Source organism: Astatotilapia calliptera, chromosome 20 (genome assembly GCF_900246225.1).
Source record: "Astatotilapia calliptera chromosome 20, fAstCal1.2, whole genome shotgun sequence".
Classification (NCBI taxonomy): domain Eukaryota; kingdom Metazoa; phylum Chordata; class Actinopteri; order Cichliformes; family Cichlidae; genus Astatotilapia; species Astatotilapia calliptera.
The window spans coordinates 13,196,243-13,223,234 of NC_039321.1; the positions used below are offsets into that span (position 1 = coordinate 13,196,243).

At 40.1% G+C, this 26,992-nt stretch overlaps 1 protein-coding gene across 3 annotated transcripts; it reads right to left on the reverse strand.

The window, feature by feature from the left end:
- Positions 1-20: 20 nt before the first annotated feature.
- Positions 21-26,814, reverse strand: LOC113013942 (protein-serine O-palmitoleoyltransferase porcupine). Of its 3 annotated transcripts, none has more exons than XM_026155194.1 (13): positions 26,700-26,814; positions 24,560-24,696; positions 22,760-22,952; positions 14,604-14,647; positions 13,271-13,452; positions 13,055-13,185; positions 11,602-11,727; positions 11,004-11,104; positions 6,267-6,343; positions 5,558-5,621; positions 4,341-4,426; positions 2,730-2,840; positions 21-477 (listed from the first exon to the last, which is right to left on the reverse strand). In XM_026155194.1, the coding sequence occupies exons 2-13, from the start codon at positions 24,693-24,695 to the stop codon at positions 376-378; spliced, it is 1,353 nt and encodes a 450-aa protein (XP_026010979.1). In that variant the 5' UTR covers position 24,696; positions 26,700-26,814; the 3' UTR covers positions 21-375. The 3 variants fall into 3 exon arrangements, with proteins under 3 accessions (XP_026010979.1, XP_026010978.1, XP_026010977.1); XM_026155193.1 differs by having other exon boundaries at positions 26,574-26,814; XM_026155192.1 differs by lacking the exon at positions 26,700-26,814 and adding an exon at positions 25,505-25,563.
- Between the last annotated feature and the right edge of the window lie 178 nt (positions 26,815-26,992).

A 26,992-nucleotide genomic window follows, 5' to 3' on the forward strand; every position in this document is an offset into this window, starting at 1 on the left:
AAACACAAAAACAACAGCAGTAAAAAAAAAAAAAAAGGAAAACATGACAAGAGATTTTAACAAAGCTACATTTCATTTTCTTCACATGATTAGAAGCTGAAATGTATTTGGACCTGCACATGTCAAAGGTCATTCATATGAACGGGCCAGTTTCTACTTTTCATTTTACTAATCCTTTAGAGACCAGTCATTCTTTCAAACAGGCCGGAAAACTTGTTTGGACATCTTTGAGAATCACCACAGCGCACACACCGTCATCCCCCTGTGCCAACGTCCTTCCCACTTAAGCATATCTCTGTCTTTCATAATCAGAAAACAGTCTGGTATACACTGAAACAAAGGTGTCTGTCAGCCTTTTCATCGGCCCAGACAACATTATTTAATTAAACAGTAGAATACCCAGGAAGCAAACACAACCCAGTGGCTGGCCCAGTTCAGTTCAGACCACCTCTGGATGGTGTGGATGGCTGTGAAATCCTGAAAACAATAACAAACATGGACGCTGTTAGTCCCTGCACAGCCCAGGGAATCATACACAAGGTACACATGTGCATTAGGAATTTGCATGCTGTCAGCTAAATGTCCACATGCAACCAGAAAAGGTCAAAGGGTAATTCCTTCTCAAATTAAAATGGCCCTGCTACTCAACTTTCTCCAATGTGCATAAAAAAATATCCTTGGTTTGAACAAATAAATGGTAAATGGACTTATGGCTCTTATATAGCGCTTTTCTATTCTGAGCAATCATAGCACTTTACATTCACCCATTCAGAAATTGTCACTATAGTTGTCTTTTGCAATGTGAAGTTTATTATGAGCATTAGTTGGCTTTAATTTTTTCCCATATTTTAACTAGCCAATACTAGAGATGGACCGATCCGATATTACGTATCGGTATCAGTCCGATACTGACGTAATTTACTGGATCGGATATTGGAAAGAAATAAAAAAATGTAATCCGATCCATTAAATATAAAAAAGCACCTCACAAAACTTGCGACACGGTGTAACTCGGCTCATAACCGTAGCACGTCGGAGCAGTGTGCTCACATGATAGAGTGGCTGTGTGTATTTATAGCCTCGCTACCAAACCAGCATTTCATCTCCGAGGAAGTGATCCCAGAGAGAAGTAAAGCAAGTGTGTAAGTTCATCTCTGAATGTTTGTAAGGCATTCCCACTTAAGCTTAACAACCAATACCTGGAGCGAGTGCCCCATCTTGCTGCTATTTCAATCGTGAAACTGCTTAATGATCGGCTTTTCTGTCGGGAATCTGTGTCTCTTGTTTGTTTTTGGCCCACTTTGCACCAGAAAGAGGAAACCAGCGGCTGAACAACAGCAGCACGTTTAACCTTGATAAGCTGTTGTTAGAATTTATTTAATGTTACTTTCTACACCAGGATCTTTTTCTACGCAGTTGATGGCTGGTAACTGTCCAGGGGCGGATCTAGCAAAGTTTAGCCAGGGGGGCCGATAGGGCATGAACAGGGAAAATGGGGGCACAAAGACATACTTTTCTTTCTTATTCTCATTTAAAATGTCTAGCTTTTAATAAATAATTATCTGAATCTTACACCCAAAGTTTTAATCTTATGTAAAATATATAGAAGTCCATTACTGTATATAGTAACTGTTAAGTCTAATATACCCTAGTAAGCTATAGTACTTTTTCCTTTGGGAAGATGCCATCTGTGCAGTCTACAGTTCTGTTGAAGGAAGATGTTGAATCTATTTAATTATTCTTGAAAAATTATTAATTTCTGTGCATTTTTTTTTCCACACTGCATCAAATTAAAGTTGATTAAGTCGATTAAGCATCACGAAGTGGAGGTTGGGGGGTGGTTCCCTATTATTATTTTTTTTGCTGGGAGTTTGCAACCCTATTAGTTAGGTTGCTTAAGATTTCTGCTAAGTACTCTTTAAAATACCAGAATAGGGAGGATGGAGTAGGTTTAAGTTTATTAGATTGATCAGTTTTGCTGAACTATGAAATATTTTGGGTGCAGTGTATTTTTTACATACAGGTACAACAGAATAGCTTTAGTGTTGTTGTTTATTTAAACGTGAGTATAAACGTATACAAAATGCAGCAAGATATTAAAAAAACAGTTTTATTGATTAAAAAACACTATATTGGATTCATATCGGTATCGGCAGATATCCAAATTTATGTTATCGGTATCGGACATAAAAAAGTGGGATCGTGCCATCTTTAGCCAATACGCAGACATTTTTAATGGGTGTGTCCCAAATGGCAGATTCTGAGACTAGTAAGAATTTCATGCTTTTATCTTTACGTTTTTCACATTTTCATGTTCAAAAATTGTCCCTGTGAAAAAATAGCCTGAAAATTGTTTGATTGACCATGGTTTAAAAACTTTTTAAAAATATATATAATGTATGAAAACTTGACTGCAATCATGTTCAACCATTCACCAGATTTTAAGGAAAATCAGAGTTGGTTGAATGAAAAATATTCTAAAAAAATGTGCTGATTTGAGACACAATTTTCACCACAGAATTCAGTTTAAAGCAATCAGACCATTAAAAATAATGAATGTTCTGCAAACAATTACAATTATGAGAAATATTCAGTGAGAATATTCAGTGTTATTATTGTATGAAAGCTGTCACTTGCTTTATTTCCAAACTGAGACTGGGTATAAATTTGCACTCTGTCATAATATCTTCAACATATACAGGTGGGGTTGGCCCTCATGGTGCTCTTACCTCTTCTACCTCCTGTTCATCAACTCCTGGGTCAAACATGGAGCCTAGGTAAGTGAGATGGAAGATGGCCAGCAAGCTGAAAACCAGGTTCAGCAATATCACCCAATAATCCTATAGACCGCAGAGGAGAGAATAAAAGACAAAAGAAAAAATAGAGACAAAAGTTGCATGTTCTCCGTCAATCTACTCAATATTAAGAAATAACAACTTGCTAACAATGACTGTTAGTGTTCTATTCTATGGTTTTTTATGCATCTTTGCTTTGACTACATTGACAGGATGGAATCGTTCTCATGATAAAAAAAATGGTGCCAATCAGATGTTTTTCAGGTGTTTTTTAATGGATCAAAATGTGATGGTGCCTTTCTGTTTTCATGGTTTGGGGCGGAGCCTCCACTGTGTTTCACAGCTGACCTCCTTCCTACATACTGATCACTATTTGAACCAAAAATGTCACATTTGGATTCATCCATTCATCAGTCCTGTTACCACTAATTTTCAGTTTAGTTCTTATGTAACTGTAATCCACGGGCTTTTCATCTCATTCCCTGGCTGCCTCAGTTTCACTGGGACCATGTCCTGAATGGACACACTGCACATAATGCTGAGACGTGGCAAGCTAACAACAGCAAACAGTTTTTTGAAACAGACGTTTGGACTAGAAAGGTTGAAGACTCAAAATAATATAAGTACAAAAGTTCTAGAGTCACATGATTGAGAGTAGCTTGTGCAGACTTAGTGGAGGGCTGTGTGCAGGAATGTGGGCGTGAACCAGGGCAAGGTCAAATAACAGTAAGTTCTCACAAACAGTTGCTGCCTGGATATGAAACTAGATGACGGGAAATGAAACAGCTAGTGTGTGAGAAGAAAATATTGAGACAGGCAGGTGAAGCACCCAAAATGCAGGAGGAGGAAAGCGACAAGAGGTTGGGACCAACTTGTGTGCCAACCAGGGAGAGCTAAGTCTAGACCAGGGCCCTCCCCAATGGTTTTCTGACCACTCAGAAAGCTGATTTTTTAATATTTAAGTTTGTGTACGGCTAAGTTAGCGCACTCTTCCAGAAGTCGGCTACAGCTAACTGCTTGCAGACTGTGAACTGAAGAGATCCATGTACATGTATGGTTTTGAACTGCTTGAGGCAATAAATCTATTGAATTTGAATTGGACTGGTGCTCTCTTTATCTTTATCTCTCTTTATCCTCGAGAAAAAGAACGTGCAACACAGGCTGCTAGTGACATTGAATTTACATACAAGACACAACTTAAAATGAGTCTTCTGTTATGTGGTTCATCTTTTGATTTTGTTGTCTGTTTGTGCTTGAGTGATTCATTAGTCAGTTTCAAATGGCCTAATGACCAAAAAAAAAGAAAAAGGATTATTTGGAGTTATTCAGTTACTTTATTGCCCTGTTTATCTTTGTTGTTCTGTGTTGTTTAGCTGTGCAGCACTTTGAAGTCACCTTTTTACACTGCACATTTAAACACAACACAGGTTAACCAAACTTTGGCTCTGCATCTATGTCTGTCTGTTTGTGTCTCTGTGTGTGTCTGTGTGTGTGTTTTGTTTTTCACTGTCTCCATCTGTTAGCTGAGTAGGGATGAAGCTGTACCTTTTTGTGCTGATGGGTGCAGTCAGAGGCACAAGGCCTAGACAGGATACAGGCACTGAAGATAGAAGCAAGCCTCTTTCTCAGAACTGAGGATGACAAAAATAATCAGTTACATTAAATTAAAAAACTTTAAACATGAAAATGTAAAAAAGGAAAATAGGAGGGGTCCACAAATCTGACTTTCTACCACTAAATGAACACAATAGAGCGACACGACGAGTGCTCCAATTACAGAAAACAAAGCAAAAGAAAAATCAAACATTCCCTCAAACAGCCTTTGGATCACAGCTGTCCCCTGCAACATGCAGACTACTCTGGATGAGTAAAGACAGATAAACAACTAAATTCACACGAGCTTGTTCCTCAATGTGGATCATTATCTGTCGTTTGGATATACTGAGAAAGCAATGTTAATCAAGACCAAATCATATGCAAAGCATTCTGTAATTTATTCAACCTCCTAAAAACACAGCATAAACTGCAGTATAACTAATGCATGAAGGCCAAGTAGAAGGTTCCACTTCACTCAGAAGTCCATACAGCATGTCAGTGTATCCATCCAAACAAAGGTACACTAAAAACACAAATGCATTCTGTTTGGCCAAAGACTAATGACACTGAGTACGGAAGGTGCAGGATAATAGTTCACATACAGGATAAAAGACATGTTATCCCCTCATGTGGTTAGTTTTCCGAAGTGGAAACACCTGTGCGGTACAGATAGAGGGGGGACTCACAGCTGTCGACGACTTTGCCACAAGTTTTAGTCATGGTCATTATGCATATGAAACACAAGACTTTAGATTACGTGTAAGAAATGCACTGATGCTAAGAACTTTTCTGTAATTAACAGAACATAGCACAGTCTGTGCCCTGTTTATTTAATTCTGTGTAACGTTTCAATATGAAATCAATAATATTTGTTTGTTTTTTCCATCTTTCTTTGAAGAGATCAACTGAATTTACAGAGATCAAAGTCAGTGTCCAGTTTGCACGACAGTGCAATAAAAACATTTTTGTCACTAAAATCTAAGAATGACTGTGACAGATAATTGAGGCAGAACTTTTCAGCCCTGTTGACGATCCTTAATAGAAATCTATTAAGCAGTTCTTCAGTGTTTGTGTGTGACCTGGGTCACAACAGATCACATCATGTGTCACTTGTTCCACTTTCACCAGCGAATCACTCTTCTGTGTGAGCACAGAGTTATCCATACCGTGTTCAACATATGTGATGAATCCAAGTGAAAGCAGAACAGCTCCCAGGTGGAAACTGAGACCCTGGAGAAGATAATACAATTAGGTTAAGCAGTAAACTACGTACAACTAGTGGAACAGAATGGTGTGTATGTGTAAGTTTGGTGATGGAGTTTTTATTATGAATGAATGATGTATTTTTATGAATTATTATGTCTATTTTTTATGCTAAAGGACAACAGATGGAAATTAGCCCTTGGCTATAATCTGGTATGTTTACATTCATGTAATTTTTTTTTTACATTTATGTTCATTAACATGCACTGTCCTAAATAAAATAAATAAATAAAATAAATAAATGTTTGGGGTCCACTTGGGGTACCTGTGGTCATTTTTGACAAAGACTTCTATCACCAGTATTTCAACTTTCAGAAAATCATTTTAAACAAATACCGTCATATACCAAACACCTCAGTGAAATGTCATAAGGTGGACACTGCCCAAGCCTAGTGACCTGGTTGTTCAGTGAAATCTCACACACAGTGGGTAATAGTGTATGTATTATTGTAGGGTCTGCCTTATAATATAAAGCACCTTGAGGCAACTGTTGTTGTGATTTGGTGCTATATAAATAAAACTGAATTGAATTAACAGTGAAGTTTAAGCATGGATTTAGTATACTGTATAGACTCTGGATACAAGTGTTGAAGTGTGCATCATCTTACTAACATGCAGTAAGGCGCTGGCTGTGTATGTCACCAGGATAGCTGGAAAAGTTCCCAATTTCATGGCGTTTTTAAAGACATCTGAAAAAGATGGAGAACAAACCACAATGAACTCACTGAAAACAACATTATGACAACATGGTGCTCATACAAGATCACCTGCTGCTCCCTTTACGGCTCATCAGAACGGATCATCTGCTCAAACGATCTCTATCGTCATCCTCCTCTGTCATACCAGCCCTCTGCATGTCCTCCTACACGATCCACGAATCTTCTCTAAGGTCTTCCTCTTTTCCTTCTGTCTGGCAGCTCCACCACCACCATCATCATCATCATGATCATTTCTTTAACGTATCCACTCGCCCTCTGAACAGGCACTTCCATCTTCAATTCACAAAACACTCCTGACACTCATCTTCATCCACTCCTCCTCCGCTTTGAACGGTTGATCCCAGAATATTAAACTCCTCCACCTTCACTACCTTTGCTCCTTGCACGTTCCAATTTCCATTTCTCTCCCTCTAATTCACACGTGTTTTCTTGCTTCTGTTGACTCCCCTCTTCTCTCCAGCACATACCTCCCTTTGCACGCTACTCTGACTACAGATCAGTGTTATCTGCAAACGTCATATCCCCACAGACTCCTGCCTGGGCTCATCTGTCAGCCTGTCCATCACCACTGCAAATAAGAAAGGGCTCAGAGCAGATCCCTGACATAATTGCAGCACCACCTTGACTCCATCTGTCACTACTGCACACCCACACATGTCCAGGACCACCCTCACATACTTTTCTATCACTCCTGACTTCCTCATACAATACCACAGTGCCTCCTTTGGTACAACATGATCTGTGTTCTCTGTACTTCTCCAGTGACACTCTGCTTTATGCCTCTGTAGATACTCTGCACATCACTCATGTTCTTGAACATAATTTCTCAGGTATCCTCTCACTCTCTAAGATTGTGTTTAACAGTCTCCACTATGGGGCTGCCACAAACGATTATTTTGATAGTCGACTAGTCACCGATTATTTTTGCGATTAGTCAACTAATCATATCATGTATCCGCTTATTGCACCAGCATGCATCTGCTCTTATATGACTATCATTAGCTTACAGCTTTAAGTGTTTAAGGTGCGTGCTAACTAAAAATAATGACAAGATGGTAGTTTATTAAATTTTAATGAAATTTGCAGATTGTTTCAGTGGAGTTTAATTAACTCAGCGGTCTGCTCCTTGCTTTCTAAAATATAACAGGACACCGGAGTATATTCTCGAGCATCTCACACTTCTGATAATCAGTTATCTGCTTGACGTTTATTCAGCTGTGTAAAAACTATAACTTTAATCTCAGCCAAACCGATTTACTCAGGAACAAATAAAATACTGAATATAAGTGACTTATATATCATGTTTAACCTGAGTAGCGAAAAACGGCGGTGGGTTTGAAAACGATTTGCCGGGAGTCCGGTGTTCTCAGCGGCTCTAGTGAGCCTTGAACCCCGGCTAGCTATCGAGCTGGTGGGTAACAGACGTCTCCGAAAACGTCGGAGCGCTTTTGAAAATATGTGGCGTCTTGATAAACTGAGCAGATATTTTAAGTTTACACAGATAAATTCTCGCCTGAAAATATGTTAAACATTTATTTTGTGACCCAGAAAGAATAATAAGAGTAATATTAAAAGTGCTGCTGCCATCTTCTGTTTCAGTCCGTTATTACACTCTTAAATCCTACTACTTATTCCTGCGTCTTTTGGGATCTTACAAAGCTTCAAACGAGGCGTCGACTATTAAATCAGTCGTCGACGATTTTGATAGTCGACTAACCGTGGCAGCCCTACTCCACTATCTCTTAGACATCGCCATACCTCCACAGGTATGTTGTCTGTATTACTGTAGGGTCTTTACCTTACAGTATACAGTGCGCTGAGGTGACTGTTGTTGTGAGCTGGTGCTATGTAAATTGAATTGAACTGAACTGAATCTGGACCAACCACCTTTGCAGTTTTCATGCTCACGAGCTCAATCTCTCTGCCAATCCACAGGTTCTTTTCTCTTTCCTTAGTGTTGAGCCTCATATTCAACCCTCCAGAAACCTTTTCCACATCAGGGCTCTAGAGTCTGACCAAATTTTTTGATGGTGCCACTAAAAAAATCTTAGGTCACACTGGTCTAGCTGTTCGAGTGGGGGGGAAAAGTCTCCGCAACCCTGAAAGTCTCCCTGTGGTCAACAACAGACACACATTATGCCCCTATCGTGGTATAAACCAATCAGAGATAGTCAGGGGCGGGACCTCTCTGATTGGCCTTGGTCCAGATATTCCTGTAGTACTTTGTGTGTAAGTTCGAAAGTGCAGGTGCCAGGTGGATAGAGAGAGGTGAGTAGCTTGAATAAAGCGATAACAATTCATTAAATCTGAATCGACTTTTAAATATAAATGTATTTTGCCAGAAACGCCAGAATCTCAGGTTAAAGCTCACAAAAGTATTTCAACAACCGCCAAACAGCAAATGAGAGCAGGTACACAGATTTCACACAATGACATAAACACAGAGCGGACCCGACGCATCAGAATCAGCTTTGTCTTTCTGGGCTTTCTCACCCAACGGCCTGTACACGGACACGCCCTCGGGGCCGAAAGCCGACAGCTCACAGATTCTGATATGTCCCGCTTTGTGTTTACGTCTTTTTTGTGCTAGATTCTGAGCTGCAGGTTTTATCTCTCTCCAACCAAAATTCACTGAACCAGCAGCAAAAGAATATCCAAACTATGCTTCACATTTCATAAATGTCGTCATTAATCTTCTCTTACTTTTGCTGTTTTGCTTCCACCACGATAAAAATCAAACTTCATGCACAGCTCTCTCTCTCTCTCTCTCTCTCTCTCTCTCAGTGTACTTCAAGAACAGTTTCCCATCTCAAATCTCTGTTTTCTGCATTATTCATTCGCTTAGTACCCATCAGTGCACCGTTGTTTACAGCACTGTCGGCCGCTGTCTTCTTCCTTTTTTTTTTTTTTACTTTTAACTTGGAACTTTTAACTTAATTTTTTAACAAAATTGAATTGTATCAAATCGGGACCTCGTGAATCGTAATCGAATGGATTATAGAAATCAGTGACGATACCCAGCCCTAGTGAGCAGCCTAGGCCTGACAGAAGTGGATGTAGCTGTGGGTAATGAGAAAAGATAATAAGAACTATTGATAACTTTTTTGTTAAGGCCTAATTCGTCTGAAATTCATAGCCAGTGCTCTGACACGGAGCCATGAACGCTGAACAAGCACAGTGTATCCAAAAACACGATAAACGCACGGCCCAAGTGTCCCCTCTACCCACTGCTGCAGGCAGCAGCAAAACAGGTCATCAGAGGGGGCCGATGTGATAATTAAATTTAACATTGCCTACAATATCACCAAAGAGTGCCAACGCACTTTAAGCACAAACACTTTTTCAGTAACTTATCTTTCTTGTAGAAATGTGCTCCAAATAAAGAACTTTGTATTGACAAGATTGTTAATTAATCATTTACAAATCAATATTGTCTGTATGGACAGCAATTTCCCCCCCAAAAGTGCACATGTAAAACTGCTGTGTTAAGCGATGCGGTTGAAAAATTTGGGTGCGCCTAACTTTTTTGTGCTGGTGGGCATCAAGGTGCACCAGTGCAACCGTGGCAAAAAGTTAGTCTAGAGCCCTGCACCTCTTTTTACTGTACGCTACTCCTGTATATTGTATTCATGTCATTTTTTCTTTGCCAGCTTCTTTAAATACTCTTCTTTCTCATTCCAGCACAAAGTCTCCTTGTCTACTTCCCAGAGGTTCCATCAAAAACCTCCTCTGCAGTTTCCCTCAAGACTCCAGCTGTACTTTCCTAGTCATCTGTAACTCTTCACTAACACTCAGAGCCTGTCTTAATCCTCTTAAACCTAGCCAAGGAGTTAACAGAAACCCAGAGAGATATATTAAGAATAATATGTTGTTACTAAAACCTCTAAACGTTCATCACTCAGTAACAGTGTTAGTTGTTGTCCCTGCAGTAAGAGGCAGGCCTGTGTTCACTGAGCCTGTGAACAACTCCAGTAAGGTTCAAGTTACACCTTTTAATAAAAGCTAGAGTTAAGCTAACTAAGATCTTGTTTGCTGTTATTTCTGTTAATTAGATATTGTACCTTTCAAAGAAATTAAAAGACAAACATTGATTTTATATATATATAGAAACAAATGTAACAATTGACAATACTCTCAGTACTTGTTTATGGTGCCTCTAGTCCATAGGTGTCAAACTCTGGCCCGCAGCCTAATTACATTTGGCCCATGAAGCCATACCAAATTACTATCAGAGCTGGCCTACTGGTATTATACAGTTAATATATATATATTGTTTAGTATTAAGCTTTGCTTGTTCCATATTCAGTTTTTCAGCAAAACTTGTTTGAGTCCATAAGAAAAGATTCATTCTTATATCTAGAGGAAGATTTTTTTTTCAATAAATATTACCGTTAGCCCGCGACTTTGTTCCAGTTTTGAATTTTGGCCCACTGTGTATTTGAGTTTGACACCCCTGCTCTAGTCGCCAAAGATGGTTCACATTCTACAGTTCTTTCATTGCTGCAATTCCCTTTCAGTGTGTACACGCTAGAAAAGCCGTCTGCTTCTGCTTCTGTCGGTTCAACAAATTTTGGCATCCTTAAATTCGACACTCTGGAAAGTTTAACAGACAGAGAAGATTGAGACTTACAGGTTTTAAGCCAGCGAGACATGGGGATGTTCCAGCATGTAACCACCATCACCATGGAGCGAGGGATTTCCACACTGAGAGGCTTCACCACTTTCATATCCCTGCACAGCACGCACGCACACACGCACACACACACACACAACTTGTTTTTTTCCACTTTTTAAAAAAATTTTGAATCACAGTCAGATTTCTAATGTGAATCTTCTTGGACTGGCACCGAGTCAGTCTCCGGCAGCATGTCATTCTTTGTGTTGCTACTAGCCTGCCTTGTTATTCCCAGTTGCTTTGTGCAAGACTTTTCTTCCCTTCTTCAGGAATCTTTGTTTGTCCGCTCCAGCTAGAATTGTCTTAGCAACGTTTGGTTCAAGCAATCTGGGGCATTTTGCTGTGCAGAGCCTGTTGCACTATACTGCTATCATATAATAAGCTAGATTGGAAGCCTGCCATTACACCCAATGATGCTCTTCAATTCTGCCTTGTTTTACAGTAGATTATTCTAGAGGGTTGAAAAACTTGACTGTTGATTAAACAGTTTCCAGGATGAAGAGAGCAGAGCAGCTGATAGCAGATCAGCTAATCGCAGATCAGCTAATCTTACCATCTTGTGTTGTCTTTATCTTCAGTGAATCCTCCTCCGGCCAGCATGCTGGTGCCTTCGCTCAAGTGACCCACAAAGTAGTTACTGAAGTGGAAGGACACTGCATTCTCGTAAGCATGCAGCCACCTATGCAACACACCACAATCAAGTCACATACACACATCATCATTAAATAATCTCTGGCTGGCACACGACAAATAATTACAGCAATTCACGTTAAAGCCAAATAACTCGAGCAATCAGACTTCTAGTGCTAGTTCTCACCCAGCAAGTTATTCATTTCCATAAAACGTCAGAGGTGGACTGATTTCTGACTGGACTACTCATCTGCTGATCTCATATTGCTTCCTCTTACGACACTATGATTGATACACCGACGTCATTTTTTTTCTTCAAGCATGCAGATAATCTAAACAACTCGTACACCTGAGTCACTGTATGTAAGAGCTCCTTATCAAAGCAATGGGAATAAGACAAACCGGAATTAGCCAGCTGCACAAACAGATATGCAAAAATGTTTTGGATAACAGTGTATTCAGTTCATAACTGTAAAAAAGAAAGACTAGCAATGGAGCACAAATAAAATAAAAACAGTATTAAAATAGAATAAAACATAATTATTTAATCCATAGTCTAATCATTTAAGGTTTAGATCATAAATGGGGTTAAAAGTCATACATCACGGATCACATAACAATTACAAATACAGACACACATATCTATCGAGTGTCACAGGATTGTTCTCATGACCAAGATGTTATGATATTTTGACTTACTGTGTGACATTTGTTCCCGTTTATAATCTAAACCCTCTAAGATTAGACTCCTCAGTAAACACTAAACTGGCTGTCTTCTCATCAGAGCTCCTCATCACATTCTGTCCGATATTTTCCTGGGAAAGTATCCCTACTTTGCACCATTCTGTTGATTAATCGGCCCTATTGAGTTTAATATAAGAAACGGTGCATCATTTTTTCCCTTTTTATTTTCACAGCTGCCAAATTTCATCTGTCTCTGTTAAACACTTCTATTACATTTGATATGAGTATGATATGCTTGTGTGTCATGCCTTCATTTCGGTGTCTGAAATCACCAGAAGGAAGACTCTCAAGTCATACTAATTAAAACCAGTGCAGATGCATATTAGCTTCTAATCTTCTGTATAACAAACTGAAGATATACTGTTATGTGTGTGAGAAGACAAAGACTACAGTGCCAATTTCAAGAAGTGAGAAAAGTATGACACTACACTATGATACCATCATCAGAACATGACTAAATAGTTTCTATACTTGGGAATTTGAACAAATGTTAATACTTGGGGCAAAGCCTTACCTTTCTCAAATGTATCTTGGAAGCAGAGAAAGAAAGACAGACAGTATAGTGTCAAAGCAGTGTAGTGGAACAGTGCTCTGGGTGTAAAAAGAGCAACGATTGAATTAAAATCTCTTACTTCTTTGTGACAGAGTTTCCATGGATCGGGATGAACCACGGGAAAAGGTATGGGGCAATACAGGTGGAGATTAGCAAACAGATCTGACTCTTCACTAGACTGCCGCTAGAGGTATGCAGCCACAACCAGCTCTGAAACCCAAATCCATCATTACCATCACAGTGCCATACAGGACTAGAAAGCATGCAGATTAAGGTAGAACTGGCAGTTACTCACAAGTTTTGTGCCTTCAATAACATTCTTATAACTGGAGAAGCTGATCCAAGGGCCAAAGACGGCAGTACCCACAAAGAAAATATAGCCCAGGAACTCAGTTGGCGAGGGCAGGCTGCTCAGTGCACCTCTGTCCAAGTCAAAGGCCACAGAAATGGCCTTCATGGCCACCACCATCTGAGAGCCTCAAAGAGACACAAAAATAAAGTAATTTGTTACCATTACAGGATACTACATTCACATTTTATGAGGAATCACTTCCTCATAGAAGTCACTATTATAAGCTAACATAGTCTGAATATAATCTTATTAAGAGTAAAAGGTGTCTGTTGTGAGGCTTGATCTATACATTACAGATGTACATATATATGACCAATATACTATAGTTCACAATGGTCATTTTTTCAGTCTATGAGCTGCATCATATATGTGCTATCAAGTCTTTCTAACATGTTGGACTGAGCTTTCATTTGCTGTATAGGTATTAGGGGCATGAATGCCATGGTAATTTATCAAACTGTTCTTTTTCCAAGGTAGAGTCTAAAGCATACAACTTTAATTACTTTAAAAACAACAACTGGGTGCACAAGTTTTATTATGAATTAATCAGGATTTTCTCTAAGCTACACCAGGTTGAAAGTATACATACATCTGCACTAATACTTGGACCTCAACCAGATGCTTTTTGGTAGGCACCGCACCAATTTCTCTGTGGCTCACTGGAGTCCTAAAGCTTTAGACATGTAACCCTTTCCATACTGACTTTGTTTCTCAGCTGTTTCATTACATCGTAGCAGGAAATATTGCTTTTTGAGATCTTTTATCCTCCTTCACGTTTTCAGACAAGACCTATTTATTAAGTGACGTCTTGACTTAGCAGATGTGGCTGTAATCAGACATTCTGCATTTACTCAGGCTTTGTCTAATATTAAAAATGTGTTTGATGATATGAAACCTAGGGAAAAATGTTTTCACAGCATTTAGCCTGTATCCATTTTAAACCCTGTGTGGACTAGAGGAAGTCATACTTATCCCCCAAATTAAAGATCTATGCTATACAGATTCCAACCTGGAAAAGGGGGTTTAAAGAAATAATTTAAAGACATAAATTACAATGATACTCATGCCCATGATGACTGGGTGTAAATATAATAATAATAAGAAGAAGAATATATTTAATTTGTTGCCATACAAGGTTGACGTACAGGGAACAAAAGATAAACAGTACAAAGGCTAAAATAAACCTTTAAATGTTTCTCCAAGACACAAAATGAAAATTGCAAAAAAAATTACAGAAGATTAACTAGGAACAAAAAAAAATTGATGTAATATTTACCTCTTATTTTGTGCCAGGTCACCGTGTCAATTAAATGCAACTCTCTAAAAAGAAGAGGCAGAAAAGTAACATGATAAGCCATCAATGCTACTCTAGAAGCTGGACAGTGCAGCACTAAAGGAAATGAATTACTAAATTATTATAGGAATTGCAGCTCCTAGATAGACATGTACAACTGCTCTATTTGTCTCTAAGTTTAGGCATGAGAACTCAGACTGCAACTGTACTTTTCATCATTGACAACTGCTTTAAATAATGATGGTGTATTAAAAACCAAGACTATATTAAGACTATATTTAGCTGGAACACATCCAGTTTACAAGGATATACTTATTAAAATGAAATAAAATCTCACCACAAGGAAAACTTTATCTGCTCTACAATGTTTCAACAGATAGGTCACTTATTACCTGTGTAGTGTTGTGATTTCTGTAATCGAATATTATGGTGAACAGTACTGAACACTGCACTGAGGTCTAAAAGGACAAGCACAGAGAGGAGTCCACTGTCACGGGCCATGAGAAGATCATTTGCAACCTTCACTAAAGCTGTTTCTGTGCTGTGGTGCATCGAAATGCTGAATTAAAGTCTTCATATAAATCATTCCTCTGCAGATGCTCTCTTAGCTGTTTGACAACTAACCTTTCAACAATGTTTTTAACTAAAGGGAAGGTTAACATGAAAACATTTCCAAACACACTGACCTCAGATGTTTGGTTTTAGCTGGACCCTAAGATAAGACACGGCCTAAGACTGCAAGACTCTTTCTTTTCACAACTCTACTGTAAGAGTGACGTTCACGTTAAGATTAGCTGCAGCTTCTTCTTTACAAAAAACAGCACTTGAGCCTTCTCAGCTGTCTGCTTGGTTCTCCTTTTATCGATAGCGAGTCTCCTGGTTTGCACACTTGTTGTAGGTGCACAGAGAAATATGGCTGCTGCAGAAACCAGATCTAGGTTGGTTGACTTGCCTGCACAGGAGTGCACTGTCTGAGTGCACACTTATTATATACAGGCAGGGGTGGGACTTTACTTTGATGGACAGACCATGCAGCCAATCACATTCAAAGACATTATGTGAAAGAAGGAAGGGGGCAGATGTTCAAAAGACAATAAGTGTGTTGGTACAGGCCAGGTACACAGAGAGATTTAAATGCAAGCGTGTTGAGAAAAAATGAAGAAACAAGTGAAAACGTAAACTCTGTATGCATCTGGATGCATTTCAGTGATAACCTCAAACCTGAGTGTAGAATTTATAAAATTAGGACCTAGCTGAAGTGATACCCACTTTTATTTTCAGCAATTTTCCATTATGAAGGACAAAAAGTTTCAAACTTGTAAAGGACTTAAACCTCGTGTAAACCCAGTAGTAGTAGTAAATGTATAAAATGCGTAAATATAGTGTATAAAAGTAAAGTTTTATGAAAACAGAATAAAAAAACTTGCTACCTTGATAAAGACTAAATTCACAGTTCAGTATTGAATATTACATAAAATAAATTATATAAAAGTGTCTGCAGAAATATGTAGCACAGAGCCATGGCTCAGTGTCTACGTGTCTAAATGAATGTGTGCATGATGCCATTAAAATTCTTAACTTGGTTGATCTGCTGCTCACCACAAACAAGCAGATATTTTTGACTTTTAACTGTATTTTCACAAGTTTCAAAGCGTTTCCTACTGACTTGTTATAATTGCTGGCGGTGTCTTGTAAATAGTGTTGGATGTAATCCCATTTTTCAGTAATGCATAGGGATGGAAATAGATAAAAAAAAATTAGCAATTCCAGTTCCATAATCACTTATCGATTCTCACTGACTCTGTTTTGAGAGTAACTACCATTACGAAGCATCAATAAAAAAGACATTTGTGCAAACTAATTGCACAGCTGTAGGTCAAAAAAAAAAAAAGGTTACTCAAAAAACTAATTATTTCACATATTAAATAGAACACTTTTATTAAAAGCTTTACTGCAGAACAATCAGTGGTGGATGGAGCAGCTACAAAGTTTGTTTTTCCTTCACGTCAGAGTTTGTTAATCAGGTGCTTGGATGAAGGACTCCCGATAGTGTTTCCCAGTAAAGGTTTTAATGGTGATCACAGGAACAGCACTGCTGTTTTGGATTAGAAACACGTTTTGTTTCACTCAACCTGAGCTCAGTAACGGCTCCGTCTCTTTGCTCTTCGTGGTGTGTAAACAGACTCCGGCTCCATGTTTAACTGTGCCAGGAACGTCATCACTGCTACTGTTATGTTATCAGTCTGTTTGCCGAAAACTGCGGGCTGTGTGGGCTCAATGTTGTCAGACTTTTTGTTCACACGCTGCTCCTAAATACATTTCCATTGCAGGTCTATTTTTAGTTGCTAATGTGGGTGAAACACTCGTGTTTACATTGTTAAAGACATCGGCGCTACAGAGCCGTGCATTACACAAAGGAAAGAATTTGTGTCGAGAATTTTTTGTAATCAAAGTGCACCCAGGACAGAAGCAACACATTATGCTGCTAAAACACCTTCAGCTCTTTGCAAGCATCTGCACAAACAGCATGGGTAGCTGAGGAATAGAGCAGGTGATCTACTAATTGGAAGGTTGGTGGTTCCATCCCTGCTCCAGTCTGCATGCCAAAAGATAAGACACTAACCCTCTCCAATGCTACTTACGCGTAGAAAAATCTTGTATAAAGTGTAGAGGTAGAGTAGAAAAGCAGTCCATTTATCATGCTAACACAACCTAGCCAAGAACCCAGAGTGATGTTCAAGCTGAGTGAATGCCAACCCCAGCCCAGCCAGCCATGAACTTCACCAGGTAACAAACTGATGATCAGTCAGGTTGCAATCTCTGTTTCTACTGGCTCATTTTTCTAAAGTAGCATCACCGTGCCGATCACTTTAAAATCTTTCGGTGCTGTTGGCTTCCTGTTCATACCCAAATACTGTATCCTCATTAGGATATGGATTTGTGTTTGTGTGGGTTTGTAGCCCAAGGTGTATACAGTTACATGGTAATTATGCCCATATGGAAAGGATATATATAAATCTTATAAAGTTTGTATCTGTCTTGTGTGAAACTTGTATGAAAAGCATACAAGAGTGAAAACAGATATAAGATCCCTTGAAAAAGTATATAAATGAAACTTGTATGTTTTGGATACTTATTAAAACAATATATGAAAGTAATGAGAAAGTGGCCACTTTCATGAGTAAATCATATAAGCCTTATATGATTCACTATATGAAGTAAGCCACATCTTATGCAAGTCTTTTATAAGTTTTTTCTATTTCTTTTCCATATGGGTGTGACATGTGTTTCAGGTCATTCTAAAGAGAATTGAGAAATCAATGTAACAAGTAGTGTAGCAAATTACTTTCTCCAACAAGTAACATACTGTATTACTTTTAAGAACACACTGAGCTCCACATATCAGTTCTTACATTTAAAGTGGGAATGCTCTCCAACCATTCAGAGAGTAATTCAGTTCATCCATCCATCCATTCGCTTCCGCTTATCCTTTTCAGGGTCGCGGGGGGCGCTGGAGCCAATCCCAGCTGTCATAGGGCGAAAGGCGGGGTACACCCTGGACAGGTCGCCAGTCTGTCGCAGGGCTAACACACAGGGACAGACAACCATTCACACTCACATTCACACCTAGTGACAATTTGGATTAATCAATTAACCTATCCCCACAAGCTGCATGTCTTTGGACGGTGGGAGGAAGCCGGAGTACCCGGAGGGAACCCACGCAAACACGGGGAGAACATGCAAACTCCACACAGAAAGACCCCGGCCTGATGTTGGAATTGAACTCAGGACCTTCTTGCTGTGAGGCAACAGTGCTAACCACCGTGCCACCGTAATTCAGTTCAATTCAATGTAATTCAATTCTATTTAAAATGTCAATAAAGGGCTATTCTGTTCATACAGCGTCAAATCACAACAACAGTTGCCTCAAGGACCTGAACTTGCATACAGTGGCTTGCAAAAGTATTCGGCCCCCTTAAACTTTTCCACTTTTTGTCACAAACATGAATCAATTTTATTGGAATTCCACGTGAAAGACCAACACAAAGTGGTGGACACGTGAGAAGTGGAACGAAAATCATACATGATTTCAAACATTTTTTACAAATAAATAACTGCAAAGTGGAGTGTGCGTAATTATTCAGCCCCCTGAGTCAATACTTTGTAGAACCACCTTTTGCTGCAATTCCAGCTGCCAGTCTTTTAGGGTATGTCTCTACCAGCTTTGCACATCTAGAGACTGAAATCCTTGCCCATTCTTCTTTGCAAAACAGCTCCAGCTCAGTCAGATTAGATGGACAGTGTTTGTGAACAGCAGTTTTCAGATCTTGCCACAAATTCTTGATTGGATTTAGACACCAGACAGGTCAGGGATAAAGTTATTGAGAAATTTAAAGCAGTCTTAGGCTACAAAAAGATTTCCCAAGCCTTGAACATCCCACGGAGCACTGTTCAAGCGATCATTCAGAAATGGAAGGAGTATGGCACAACTGTAAACTTACCAAGACAAGGCCGTCCACCTAAACTCACAGGCCGAACAAGGAGAGCGCTGATCAGAAATGCAGCCAAGAGGCCCATGGTGACTCTGGACAAGCTGCAGAGATCTACAGCTCAGGTGGGGGAATCTGTCCATAGGACAGCTATTAGTCGTGCACTGCACAAAGTTGGCCTATATGGAAGAGTGGCAAGAAGAAAGCCATTGTTAACAGAAACCCATAAGAAGTCCCGTTTGCAGTTTGCCACAAGCCATGTGGGGGACACAGCAAACATGTGGAAGAAGGTGCTCTGGTCAGATGAGACCAAAATGGAACTTTTTGGCCAAAATGCAAAACGCTATGTGTGGCAGAAAACTAACACTGCACATCACTCTGAACACACCATCCCCACTGTCAAATATGGTGGTGGCAGCATCATGCTCTGGGGGTGCTTCTCTTCAGCAGGGACAGGGAAGCTGGTCAGAGTTGATGGGAAGATGGATGGAGCCAAATACAGGGCAATCTTGGAAGAAAACCTCTTGGAGTCTAGAGACATACCCTAAAAGACTGGCAGCTGGAATTGCAGCAAAAGGTGGTTCTACAAAGTATTGACTCAGGGGGCTGAATAATTACGCACACCCCACTTTGCAGTTATTTATTTGTAAAAAATGTTTGGAATCATGTATGATTTTCGTTCCACTTCTCACGTGTGCACCACTTTGTATTGTTCTTTCACGTGGAATTCCAATAAAATTGATTCATGTTTGTGACAAAAAGTGGAAAAGTTTAAGGGGGCCGAATACTTTTGCAAGCCACTGTACTTGCTTGTACGTATCTGGGACAGGCATTTTGCTGATGAAATGCTGCTTTGGCAGCACATAGCGCAGCTCCATTAAGTTTTGTGAAGCATTTTTGCAATTTTTAATGCATCAGATTATCAGACATTTTTATTTCTTAGGCCAGGACAGGCTCAGTATTGGGCTTCTTGGCTAGGTTGTGTTATCATGCTAACACAACCTAGTATCAGTATTGGGATACTGTACATCCCTGGTCAGGATGAGATTCAGAGTGTGATTAAAACAATCAGTGGGATCATGTACACTTTGAGAGAGGCCAATCAACTCTAATAAAAAAAAAGTAACATGTTGCATTGACTTTCATTTTCAGCATCTACATGGATGCTAAAAAATGCCCACAATAATTATAAGAAATCTGAGTACAGGCTAGGAGGACCATAGATGACAACAAAATTGTTTTTTGACTTTTTGCATTAGAGTCAGGCTTTTAAAAAAAATCTAACTAAATCTAACTCTGCCTGGGTCTCTGATAAAGCCATCTTATAACATAACAGGGGGTAGCCATTATTTTGTACATAGTCTATCAGTGTTTAAGAGTATGGATTAAAAGCAGTTCATCTTGATAACATATGTCCCCTTATTGGTATGTGAAGTCAGAGGACACGCAGGAAGAACACAGCAAGAAAACAATCACCTGGATTATTTTCAGACTATTACATGGAAAAGTTGAGAAAAAAAAACATCTTCAACTGACTGAAATTCTGTACAGCTTGGGCCTGTTTATTTGGATTGAAACGGCTGTATTAGGCTCCATGTAAATGTAATTGCAGGCTCAGCCAGCACTGTGAGATAACAGCTACAATCTTCTTGCCTTCTAAAAAATGTTTCATTTCATGCTGTACCACATAGTTCTTTTATTATTACATAATCTTCTTCATTAGTGACATCTCACTGATGCTATTTATTTTGTTACAGAGCTTTGGGCCCCATTACAAAGTTGAAGGTTCAGTCAGGTTAAGGTCTGCATCACTTTGAGATCATTGTCCAACTTGAGCTGTCAGACAGACAGCCTAACATATGACTCTAGAATACTTGAGTGCTCATGTATTATGTTTGGTTTTCTCCAAATGTGACACTGTGCGTTGTGGCCAGACGTCTGCACTTTGGTCTCATCGGCCCAAAAGATGTTGTTGAAGTCTTGTGATTTGTTCAGATGCAATTGTACAATCCTAATCCATGCTGCAATGTTCTTTTTAGAGAGAAGAGGATTTTTTTCCTGGCAAACCTTCCCAACAAGCCACACTTGTTCAGTATTTCTCTAATTGTACTGTCGAGAACTTTAACAGTTAAGGTGTTTGCACACCAAGTGTGATGAAAAAAAACCCCCTGTGAAATCCTGCAGTCCTGAACATGCAGCCTGCAGAGCAGCAGAGTCGTCTGCACTTCCTGAGCACTTTGGGCCTGAGCCTAACTGAATTTTGCTAGGACCGTCCACTCCTGGGAAGACTGTGACACTTGTTAAGAGCACTTGATTGGCATCAACTGACTTAACTTAATTACTATCTTATTTATCAATTTGTATGGAAGTTCTAACCCTTACTGCTTTCATACTAATTATGAGAACTCTGTTGATTTACTTCCAATCCCCTCTGTCTGCATAAAAGCAGTGTTGGAACACACTGTGGTACCATACCCTCATGAGCATCAGTTGAACAGTATTGTACTGCAGAAGGTAGTGTGATGGTGCAAGAATGGAGAGGAAAAAGGTGATTAACAATGGAAGAGAGACAGACCATCATAACACTGTCGGTCTGTCCTACAGAGAAACTGCAAAGAAAGTCAAGGTGTCAGTGAGTCCAGTTTGCTTCATCATCCAAAGGCTCAGAAACAAAGTCTGTAGACCCAAAGACACAACTGAATCAGAGGCCAAGTTACCAGCTATGTGATAGGCGGCTGACAGGACAACAGCTTCAAGCAGCTTAATAGTGGTCGTAGTAAGAAAGTCTCAGTTTCAACTGTGAAGAGAAGACTTTGAGCTGCAGGTTTGACAGGACGAGTTGCAGCAAGAAAGCCAGACGTCAGAATAAGACAAAGAGGCTTGGCTGGGCCGTGAAACACCACCATTGGACTACTGAAGACTGGAAGAAGGTATTATGGACTGATGGATCAACATTTGAAATCCTCGGTTCATCACACAGGATCTTTGTGTGTGGCATCAACGGTCAAACATGGAGGAAGAAGTGTGATGGTCTGGGGCTGTTTTACTGGATCCAGGGCCAGTGACTGTACAGAGTGAGAGGCTCCCTGAACCAAAACCACAGCATTGTGCAGCACCATGCAGGACCCTCTGGTATGTACCTAGTTGGTCAGGGATTCATCCTACAGCAACATAAAGACCCAAAACATAGATCCAAGCTGTGCCAGAACTACCTCAGGAACAAAGAACAAGGTGGTGAGCTTGAAAACATGGAGTCCAGCACAGTCTCCAGACTTAAACCCCACCGGGCTGATTTGGGATGAACTGGACAGAAGAGTTTCCAGCTGTAATTGCGTTTTTGTATTATGCTTTCATTACAGAGTGCAATGAGACATTAAACAGCGTAATATTTAATAAAAAAAAATTGGAAGAAATTAGTGTGTTCTAAAACTTTTGACTGGTATTGTATGTGACACTGGTTTGGAAGGTAAGCAAAACTCTTTGTTATAAAAAAGCTTTCAAAATAAGGAGCAGCCAACAAGTTACAGAGCGTTAGCCTCCAGAGGAGTGCCCTACTGTCTACTGCCAGCCTTTTCTCTGTGCAAATGTTTAGAAAACACTGAGGAGCAATTTTCCTGGTACAAAAGTGTTTTTGTCTGCGTTTCTCACCCTGTTAGGATATAGATAAGGACGACACCTGAGACGAAGAGGCCGTGGCTGCTCGAGTTTCGGCAGAGCAGCAGAATAAAGTAACAGAGAGCAGTGAGCAGCAGAATCCACTGCATGTGCTGCTCAAAGAACAGGAAGAGGCCAAACATCCCAGCCAGCGCTGACACTACATGTTTCACAGTAGACACCACACCTGAGGAAGCAAAGCAGGACGCACTTAGAAACGTAATCACAAGTAGCCTGTTGTTGTTGCAGACACTGCAGTGCATAATAAAGTTAAACATGGTCACACAAGGTTTTAATTTTTAATATTTTAAAATAATTTTTAATAGCTAGTCTGAGGCTCTAAACAAATCAAAACAGCAATAAGCTTATTTCTGACTAATGCTGAATATATATATGTATCATCTCACTCAATGTTTTTTCTTTATTTTTATTACTTTCGACATTGTAGATACAAACTGAAGACATCATATATATGAAGCAAGATATATGGAATTATGTAGCAAAAAAAAACCCTGATAAATAATTCTAAATATGTTTTATATCACAGATTCCTCAAAGTAGCCGCCCTTTGCTTTGTTGACAGGGCTGCAAACCCTCTGCCTTCTCTCAGTGAGCTTCATGATGTCGTCACCTGAAATGGTTTCACTTCACAGGTGTGCCTGTCAGGGTTCATTTGTTGCCTTCTTAATAAGGTTGGGACCATCAGTTGTGTTGTGCAGCAGTCAGGTTGGTACACAGCTGACAGCCCTATTTGACAACTGTTAGAATTCATATTATGGCAAGAACCAATCAGCTAAGTAAAGAGAAACAACAGCCCATCGTTACTTTAAGAACAGAAGGTCAGTCAGTCCAGAAAATTGCAAAAATGTTGATTGTGTCCCCAAGTGCAGTTGCAAAAACCACCAAAACTGGCTCACATGAGGACTGTCCCATGAAAGGAAGACCCAGAGTCCCCTCTGCCACTGAGGATAAATTCATCTGAGTCACCAGTCTCAGAAACCACAAGTTAACAGCAGCTCAGATTAGAGCCCAGATAAAATAAGGAGAGTGATGGAGTGCACCAGATGGCCTGACCTAAACCCAGTGGAGATGATTTGGGATAAGATGGGCCGCAGAGTGAAGGCAAAAGGACCAACAAGTGCTCAGCATCTCTGGGAAATCCTTCAAGACTGTTGTTAAACCATTTCAGGAGACGACCTCATGAAGCTCATGGAGAGAACGCCAAGAGTGTTCAAAGCAGTAATCAAAGCAAAGGGTGGCAAATATCGAGGAATCTAAAATATAAAACATGTTTTAAGTTATTTACACATGTGTTCATTCATAGTTTTGATGCCATCAGTGAGAATCTAAAATGTAAATAGTCATGAAAATAAAGAAAAAAACATTAAAAAGGAAGGCGTGTCAAACTTTTATATGCACACACACACACACACACACACACACACACACACACACACTCGTGTGAAATAAGTGACTATTCCCCTGTCATTACCCTTAACTGGTTTACTGTATTTACTTGTATGGATGAAGATGTTTACATTGGCACTTGTGTTTTTGTTCCTCCCAGTGTGTCAAAAAGGCTGGAATATTTAGAAAACTACTTGTCATATGATGATGACATTTTACAGAGAACATGTGAAACATACATGTCCAAACTTTAAACCATAACATTTTCAGCCAAATCACAGGTGGCTGAGCAGAAGATGTTCTGCAGCTCTGACTACCCATTTGCGTCCAGCGATAACTGTAATCAGCAGCTGGGACGTGTGCTCCTGTGCAGCGAGTGAAGCTCACCCAGTGTGAAACAGAGTCTGCAGAGCAGGCAGAGTAGCAACAGCCTCCACACCTGCTGGAGGCCTTGCTGGACAGTAATGAGACCGCAACTCTCAACCAGCTCCTGCCACACCTCCAACCTGCTGGGAATGTCCATCCTGCACACACAGACAGACACAACACAGCAATATCACAATATGTTCACAAAGGTCAAAGAGTCCGAGTGCTGTTTTCAGTGCTTGGCTGTAATGTTTCTGTAGGCTTTACACAAAAACTGCACATGCGCATTAACAAAATGGATGGATGGAGGAAAAAGTAGGTTTTTTGTTTGGTTGGTTTTTTTTTTTAACATGATGACTTTTAATCTGATTAGGAAAACATTCTTTCTGTAAGATTAGTCTAATAAATTTGTTGGAGATGTTTCTGTCACTCCGGCCCCCTCCCACCGTCCAAAGACATGCAGTTTGTGGGGACAGGTTAATTGGATAATCCAAATTGCCACTAGGTGTGAATGTGAGTATGAATGGTTGTCTGTCCTTGTGTGTTAGCCCTGCGACAGACTGGCGACCTGTCCAGGGTGTACCCTGCCTCTCGCCCTATGACAGCTGGGATTGGCTCCAGCACCCCCCGCGAACCTGAAAAGGATAAGCGGTAGCGAATGGATGGATGGATGGATGGATTTTTCTGTCACTAAATTCGATATTTTTAATGTGGAGCCACCTCAAACAAGGAGAATGTTTGACTGCAGCAAATCTTCCCTAACCAAGCTTTAACAACATCAGGTGACATGGGCAAAGAAAATATTGGCTTGATAAGCCTAGACAGACTTTCTATTTTAGTTTGTAGGATTCGACCAAAAACAGTGATGTCTCTTTGCAACTGTTGGCATTTTTCTATATTATTCATAATATTCTTCTCCTTGGACACTGCTTTATCTTTAGAAATATCCCCAAATATTTCACTTACATTTTTAACCTTTACGTTATACAATGGCTGCAGAGTTAAGATTTCATCCATCCACCCATTCGCTTCCGCTTCTCCTTTTCAGGGTCCCGGGGGGCGCTGGAGCCTATTCCAGCTGTCATAGGGCAATAGACGGGGTACACCCTGGACAGGTCGCCAGTCTATCGCAGGGCTAAAACACAGAGACAGACAACCATTCGCACTCACATTCACTCCTGCATTTATCTATATTCAACTGTAACCCTAAAGCTTTAAAACAGTGTTTATAGTTCTTAATGATGCTGAAATTTGATTTGTTTTCTTTTTTTAAATAGTATCATCAGCCAACTGACTTCCCGTTACATTAATCGCGTCTACTTCGCTGTTTGCAATGAAAGTACATAACATCTAAAAAAAAGGAAAAAAAGAAAACTTCTTTCATTTAGTAAATCACTCCAGACAATCAGATCCTAAACGAGTCGTATGCTATTGTGTATTGTGTATGTCGTCCTCTCAACAAACCTGATTGATTCACAGATTTATTGATGAAAGAGCTCTTTTTAATCTGGCAGCAATCGATACGGCAAGAATTTGATAATCTGCGTTTAACAGTGTAATTGGCCTTTAATTATTTAAAAGGCCAGGTTTAGGAACTTCTCCAGGTTTATGAATTAAAGTAATCAGTCCTGGTTTCATTGGGCGCTTCTTTCTCTCTGCAAAAAGAAATATCTCCACACATTAAGCTTCTTAGATCTTTCCAAAGAAATCGATCAAAATGAGCCGTGAGCCCATCTGCACATGGAAAAGTATCTAAGACCATCTTGGAGTGAGAAAAAAGAAGTGAGTGAGCTTGATGGCTAAGAATGACACGATGGTTCTGACTTTATCATCCACGAAGGTTACTGACTACTGTGCTTTATGTGACAGTGATGACAATCGGCCGCACGCACTGCAGCCTCGCCGAAAGTTACTCCAAAGCGACCGTTTCATTACTGGATCATCCGAAGGTCCACGGAGACTGCACTAAGAAACTGGCCTACAGGAGCTAGCCGCACACGTCATCCAGCAACAACTAGCTTTCATGTTCACTTACCTCCGTTAGCTCTGCTGCACCAACCTTTCCCACACGTAACAACAATTTGAGGTGGCCTGCAGGTGGCGCTAGCTCTGCTAAATCAATTCCAGCAATCCGGTTCGGAAGGTCAGAGAGCGGGCTCACCTGAACTGTTGAAGCACAGCCAAAGACCCCAGATCCAGGTCCAACCAGCTGGCGCACGGAAACAGCTCCTCTACTCTTCTTCGTCTTCCACACTTTCCTACTCATTCCCGTCTTCCAAACCGTTCCTTCACTGCCCCCTGCTGGTTTTACGGCAGCTTCTTCAATGCGTATCCTCCGTTCCTCTCAGCGGCTCTTCCAGTCGAAGACACGTGACCAGAGGAGGCAGCAGGCATTTAACCAAGCTAGGAAGCCTCGGCAGCAGTCTCTCCAGACCACGCAAACAACTAGAGAAA